This window comes from Haliotis rubra, unplaced genomic scaffold (genome assembly GCF_003918875.1).
Source record: "Haliotis rubra isolate DU_JTF1 unplaced genomic scaffold, ASM391887v1 Scf1519, whole genome shotgun sequence".
NCBI classification, from domain to species: domain Eukaryota; kingdom Metazoa; phylum Mollusca; class Gastropoda; order Lepetellida; family Haliotidae; genus Haliotis; species Haliotis rubra.
This window is the reverse complement of record NW_025765469.1, coordinates 53644-61636: the sequence shown is the minus strand read 5'-3', so window position 1 is coordinate 61636 and position 7993 is coordinate 53644. Positions and strand designations below refer to the sequence as shown.

General features: G+C 36.5%; 1 protein-coding gene across 1 annotated transcript; it reads left to right on the top strand.

The window, feature by feature from the left end:
• The first annotated feature begins 5628 nt into the window (after nt 1-5628).
• Nucleotides 5629-6523, top strand: LOC124270434. The gene is given in 4 exon segments (XM_046705469.1): nt 5629-5757; nt 5922-5961; nt 5964-6110; nt 6372-6523. Coding segments are annotated over 4 exon segments (468 nt in total).
• Nucleotides 6524-7993: the final 1470 nt, after the last annotated feature.

The window sequence follows — 7993 nt, the reverse complement described above, 5'->3', positions numbered from 1 at the left end:
TGAAGCAGTTACTTTGAGTCACCTGGACTTTTCTCACGAACAATTCAACTGGATTTCTAGATTTTACATAATGAATATTTCACATTATTTACGGTAACACGGATGAGCTTATATCGCATTGCCGGGAGAGCCACATTCACACAATCAATCAACCATGCCATGACCATTGCCGGTTGAGCCACACCAATTTCAACTCTATTTTTCTTAAATGTGGCTATTTCGGGCTATAACCCACTGGAAGTCGTGCCGCATTTGTTGAACGTGAATTTACACAAACCTTTCAATGACAAGAACACCAAATCCAGACATGTAGAAACAAAATGTCCTATTTACAAGATGGGTCTGATTGATCACAACCCAAAATCACATATCAAAATACTTCATCAGATAATTCAAAATTCATCCCTCTGTCACGACCGCCAATGTCAGGTTAACATGGGTCCTCCTTTGGTCAAAGTTTGTTCCCTCCGAAATGCGTGTGTCATGGGTTGTACACGAGTGACCAACTCGACTCAAAGCCGTGTGCAACGTGTGTTACACGGGTCTCACGCGTGGTCAACGGGTTCCGTCATGCGTTGCACACACGTGTAAGGGGAATGAACTTTTAGGCAGCAGTGTATGTTCGCGAGCACAGTACCTGGACTTCAAAAGCTAATAAATGAACGTGAGGTTTACTGTAAACAATGGAACCTGAATGTCAATATCGATAAGACAAAGGTCATAGTTTTCCAAAAGGGAAATTATCAAAACGGGAAAGATGGTTTATGAAGGTGAAAGATTGGAGGTTGTAAGAAGTTACAAATACTTGGGTGTACTTTTTACAAATTGACTAACTTGGTCATTACACTGCAACAAAGCCGCACTGCAGGCCAGAAAGATTTTAATAGGCATTTTAAGAACACTAAAACCGCTTCCAAACATTAGCTTTGACACGTTTTTCAAAATCTTTGATACTAAGATTAGTCCTATTCTAGTCTATGGTGCTGAGGTATGGTGCCAAGAAATCTATGACACTAGAAAAGGTATATCTATATGCCTGGAAAAGATTTTTAGGAGTAAACTCCAACTCACTAAATGTTACAGTTTATGGGGAATGTGGGAGATACCCTAAGTATATATTTAGTTGCATAAAAGTAATAAAATATTGGATAAAATTGCTTAAAATGCCAAGTACCAGATTCCCCCAAAAATGTTATAACATGATGATGCTTTACGATGATAGAGGTAAAAATAACTGCACCTCTTGTGTCAGAGAGATACTTTAGTCTTGCGGCTATGATTACATCTGGAAAGAACAAAATGTAACAGCACCAAAGCATTATATATATGATTTAACTCAAAGGCTAAAAGCTATGTATTTTCAAAAGTGGTACTCTACACAATAAATCAAACCATTACTCATGTTTTAAATCATTCATTCTTACAGAAAAATATCTTCTAGACATTAATGTTAAGAAATTCCGAACAGCACTAGCCCATTTCAGTTGTAGTTCTTATGATCTTCTAATAGAAACAGGTAGACATTTAGGGATACCACAGGAAAGCCGATTGTGTAAATATTGTACTATCAGGAGGTAGAAGATGAATACCACTTTTTGCTTGTTTGTCCATTTTATGCGAATAAGAAAAAAGAATACATAAAGACATATTTCTATTTGAACCCCCGAATAGACAAATTCTATACCCTGATGTCATTCCAAAATCAACCAGTCACAAAGTATCTTGTATACCATGCAATGAATATCAGATCCTCTGCACTACCGATGTGATATTATTTACGATATATTCATTTATATTGAACCCTCTGCTACTGTATGTAAAAATGTACTATAGGCCTACGGCCTTTTCAGTACTGTAAATATAGGTTGATTGATAGTAATTGATACATGGCATGGGACAACGACTTTATCCAGATTTCTAAGATGCTTCGGTGAAAGATTAAAGGCGCCCACAGTACTTTATCAGATGATAATGCCTACTTTTTGCATTATGTCACAATGTAACCGACGTCACGATACATGTCAGTTGTCATCGCCTCGTACAGCCTCCTATAGTAAACTACTCCATTGCAGGTTGCAGTTCCTTCACTCAGCTAACAACACTGGTGGAAACATTACCTTTATGTTTTCCGATGGTTAAAATGTCTCAGTTCAACTCACAATTTACAGCGACACGGTAACATTCGCAATGTTTACATTCCAACAATTCAATCGTGGAATGTCGCTTTACTACTCAGTTTCATCTGTATGTACTCATCTAAACTTACGTTGTTAGTAGAAATGCAATGTTCATATTGCCCCATATGGTTTATGATAATCACAGATGTAATTAAAATATTTTAGAGAAGATATTTAACACGAACTAAACCGTCATCAAACTATTTATCATTTGTTTTTCTGGTAATGTTTGTCTTAACGTAGGGGGCAGAAATGTCTATAAAACTGCCCGTCAGTTAGCCCTGTACATCAATCGTTTAGAGCCTTAGGTTAATCGTAATTATCCTTAGAAAGTATTAAATTTGACATCTTAGAAAATAAATACCGTTCGCTCTACCACCATGTATAGTGTAATAAATCATACTTTCGCCATGAACTATTATAACGTTGAAGCCCAAGTCAAAACATTGATTACACACAAGTCTCGTTTACAATAACCAGTCCAGAATTTTGAGACCAATTCATTTAACTGGATACATGAATATTAATCAGTATTATCTGATACATCTAAGCACTTATTGCAACACTACGCTCCTTCTAATCCTTGCAAACATGTCATGCAGCGTGCTCTGTCGTACAGCGAGCTCTGACAAAGGGAAACCTGGAAAACACGGAAATCTCAAAACGAGGCTCTGCAGCTAGAAAAGTTTGGCAGTCTGGTACAGAATTGATATTATATCAATCACATTGTGCGTTACAAAACACTGAATAAGCGCAAAAAAACACATAACAGGTGTAACCAGTGAGCCAGATGCATTGTGAATCATTTTACAACCTCATCAAACAGGGGCAGTCTGTGAAATCTTAGTCTTAGTTAAGGTCTATTGCTGCCTACATCTCGCCATAAAATATAGAAATACAATGTTAATAAAGTTTAAAATTAAAACTCATTTGTAAATACCATTTTCTTATGAAAAAAGGAATTGGAATTCAGTGTAACCATAGTTGTTTGTGATGTCTATTTTCACTTTCACACGAGAAAATTTGAATTCGCTGAAAAGTAGGTCATTGTCTGAATAGGTTAATGAGACTCATGTTTCGGTTTGCTATAGTTCAGGATCTGGTTGTATGATTGCTTCATTAACTACTGTCAACATTAAACCCTAATGATACATTAAATCTGTAATGCATTATTAGTTAATGGCATCATTAAAAATCAAGCACTTATTAGTGTATCATTATCAATGCAGGGTTTTCAGTGTATCATTAATTTGGTGAAGTACCCCCAAACTGAAATCCTGTGCATCCTTGTGGGCGTTAATATATTTTTTTCTTAAACTGAGTTTGTAATGATATCCCATATTAAAATATAAACATTCTATTTACAATCATTTTCTAATGACATTGAAAGTAACACATATCTTAACATTATCACCACGAAACATGTCATTGATTTAATGCAAATTGATGGACCCCAAATTTTGGAAATGGACTCTCGCCCTGAGTCGGACTCTGTTAAAATGGCATCTTAAACTGGGGATCCCCTAAATATTTCTCACAATTCCTCGACGTAAACATGTAAGCCGTTAAACCTCGAAAATGGCAAAAACAAAACAATCGTTTCAACTGTAGTGAAGAAACACATCTCAATAATTCTGAAACGTCTATGGTAAACCTAGAATCGGTTGGGATGTTTTGGAAAATACACGAACACGATCGCCGAAGTGAGCTTTCCGCCATATTGGATAGTGTTTACAAAATCAAGTTTCGCCAAGGCCGGTCATAGGACACGTATACATATTTCATATTCAGTTGTGACAAATGCATCGGTGAATTCCTCATACCTTGTAGAATCAACTTACAAATGGTCTGTGTCACTAAAACCAAGCGTCTAGACAAAAACGAAATATATTGGGTGTGAAAATGGAACGTTGTGCTCATAACACAGCGCTTGCTAGAAATGTAAACAAAGCAAAAATCAGATTTTATACTGTGCAGCATTTTCTTAATTTTATAGACATCAGTTTGTCTACTCACAGCATGCATGAGCTCAATAGTTTTAAAATATGCAGAAAGATTATGGTAGCAAGAACTAGAAAATTAAAAGGGATACAATACAGTAATTTGATATATTCATGCGAAAGTTCTGTGCAGCGTGAGGCCATGCCAGACGCAAAATCACGGAGAACGACAGAGGCTATAATCGGCATTTCTGGCTTTTTCAATGAAAACAATAAAAACAAATAACCATAAGCAGATAGTCAGAATGTTTCTGATTACTTACATAATACAATATCCATGAGAAATCGGTCATCGGTAGTGATGTCATACGTCAACATTGTTGTACATGTTTGGCAATTTCTTTGAGGTGAAGGTCATTTGAATAAGAGTAAACACAATCACACTGTCCTGCGGATTACACTTTTAGTATTAATGTTTTATTTGCGTATTGTTCAGATATGTTTCATGAAACTAATTTCATTATCAACATTTAGCATTTTAAACCTAAATAAAACTTACAAAATAGATAACAATGATTTATTCATCTCATGAAATGTATATGCATACATTCTTAAAGGAATGGTCCTGTTCAATGAATGTTTTTTATGTTGTTTTATAAACAAAACAATGACGTATAATCATTTGCTAGGTGCACGTTTGTCACAACTGATTTCACTATCATTGTTTTCGATAATACCGTGAACAAAACATCACGGAAATATTGTGTCCTTATCCACAGCAAATTCTCTCAAAGTGGTAAGAGTTACAATTACTAATTGTTAAGCATAGCGGAGTGATGCCCCCTTATTTTTATAAGCATATGAACTTTTGTAGTCATTTGACATCAAAGAGGAAAATCCATTTTCAACACATATTGCGAGTCATTTTTAAGATTTTATTATATAGGTAGTATTTTTCCTGTATCACGATTGGTCAAAATACTGTCACATGATTGTCTACAAAAGGCGATATTGACTTGAGTTTTCTGACAAATTACGATATTGACTTGAGTTACTAAAAATAGACGAGGAAGCCCGTACGAAGGGGCTTCCCCTGCTTGTCAGATCACTCATTCCCTCACGCGCTATTTTTAGCCGTTCAGTGATGGCTTCAGCGTTCGTCAATAAAAATCAGCGTTTCCCTGATATTACAGATGACAAACAGAAGGAGATCTTGAAAATATCGATTCAAAGAATACTAAAAAGTCAACTAACACTGCTGTGAAGGTTTTCAGAGAATATCTACAACAAAGGGGTAAATCAGCTGATTTTGAGAACTTTAGCGAAAATGAACTTGATTCATCACTGGCTAAATTTTACCTGGAAGCCAGATCAGAGAAAGGAGAACACTACAAGAAAGTAACCTCAATGTCTTATCAACATGGCATCCAAAGACACTTGGAAAAAACAAAAAGAGGAATAGATATCATCAGGGCTTTAATTTCAAAGAATCCACGACAGCATTCAAGGCTATGGGAAAGGAGCTAAAAAGAATCGGTTGCGCTGAGATCAAACACTACCTACCTGTTGCAGAAGCTGATATGGCGAGGCTTTACGACTACGTGTGCAGCTCAGATTCCCCACTACTTCTACAGTATAAGGTGAATATATAAATCTAGTTTTTAACACACACATGGAGTTTCGTAAAATCATCAAGGCAAATGGATCTAGACAATAGATTCATGAATAAACATCGATACAAATAAAATATTGAATATCAATTTACAGATTTCCCAAATAAGATAGGCATGTTTTTATATTACAGGTATTCGTTGACATCATGCTTCATTTCGGAAGACGGGGAAGAAAGATCTCTCAGCTTTGAGAATAAGCGATTTGGCCGTAACCATGGACGCTGATGGGGACATGTATGTTTACATGACCCGAGATGAACAAACCAAAAATCATCAGGAGGACGATGGTCGGGCTCAAGGGCGAATGTATGAGAAGAACGGTATGTTGTTATGTTATCAAATAGTGACATTCAATTCCAAATATTAGGCTTACTGTACATTATATCGACACTCTAGAAAGATACGTAACCAGAAACCATGACCTGTCACCCATTTTGCTTTGTAACGGAAAGGGAGGCAACTCTTGCTATCAAATTGTTTGCAGCATAATTTTAGCTAAAATTACGTCCCGAAATATATATGTATGATCACTTTTATCATTTATCATTATTATTTTATTTTTTTTGGTTTATATTTTACAGACGATCCCAGATGTCCAGTGAGGACTTTCATCAAGTACATTCGTCGCTTGAATAAATATTGTCCAAAACTTTTCCAGCAACCAAATTCAGAAATGGAAAATGGAATTTATATCTTGCGGTTCCCCTTTGACACAACCGGCTTGGTTCTATGATGGCGACACTTAGCACAAAGGCAGGTCTTTCACCAAAATATACAAACCTCTCCCTGCGAGCTACAACAGTCCATGTATTGGATTCTGCACAGGTGCCATCGCGGCATATTATGACAGTCACAGGACATAAAGTAGAAACCAGACCAAGAAGATGATGTCCACCGCCATCAGTGATATGACCTGTGCTCAACCTGCTAGGGAGAAGGAGAACTCTTTGCCCATCCTCGGCGAACATGACCTAACAAATTTTTTGACTGACTGTGAGTTTGATGAAATCCTCAAAACTCTCCCTGTACCTGAGTCATCTGTTTCTGTGTCTGATAACAATATGCATGTACTTAATCACAGCATGACAAATAGACTGATGATTCAGATGCCAGGACCAGTTATTAATAACTGTAATGTGACCATCAGTTATAACTTCAACTCTAAGCAGTAACAAAGTAGCTAGATGAACAATCATCTATATATTCAAACTGATATCGTCTCTTTTAAAGATTAGTTATTTAAAAGTTGTCTTTGATGTTTCTGGTCAGTGATTGAAATAATTTTTCAACTCAACCTGACAGCCGGGCTGGTGGCCCATAAATGTTGCCTGCCCAACTTGAAAGTTGCCTGCCCACTTTTTTAATTTACATTTTTGCAATAACTGACAAAAACAAACACATATCATTCATAAATCAAATTTGTATTGATTAGGCAACATATTATGAGTGAGTGAGTTCATTTTTATTCCACACTCAGCAATATTCCAACTATATGGAGGCGGTCTGTAAATAATCGAGCCTGGAAAGCAACTTATTATGAACAATAACTTAATGAACCATTAAATATTTACAACCTGTGCACTGTGTGCTTATACAACTTTGAGCTAGATATCAATGTCACAGTCAGAGTAGTCACTCGAGACAACAGATTCTTCAGAATCATAACAACTATCATCAGAACTGTCAGAGTCCTCTACTGTTGCCTTGAGAGCTGGATCTTGCAGTTCTGTTTCATTCTCAACATAAACAGTATCATTGTCATCTTTAGCTGTGAGAGTGGTGAGTTTTCTTTCTAGGTGTCGGTTCTACGAGGTTTTACTCAAGAACCAATGATGGATGGCCTGAGTTGCATCGTAATCTTCCACCTCTTCAGAATTTAGTTGGACTGTCAAGAGATTTGACACTGTGGAGCTGCTCAGTTTGTTTCTGATTTCCGCTTTGATAATTTTTAGCTGAGAAAATCCACGCTCACATTCTGCTGTGGAGCCAGGTAAAGTCAACAGAAGGTCAATCATGTGCAGACAATTCTTGTGTGTCTCTCCATAGGTTTCCCACACAACATTCCAGGACAGTTCTGAAGGCTTGTGACTGAAAATAACGATATCACATTTTATAACTGAATGAAGGTTATCATTTTACTTTAGGCAGACTATATTCAAAACCTTACTAACATAAACATTTCTTCTTTACTTTCTTTAGTAAT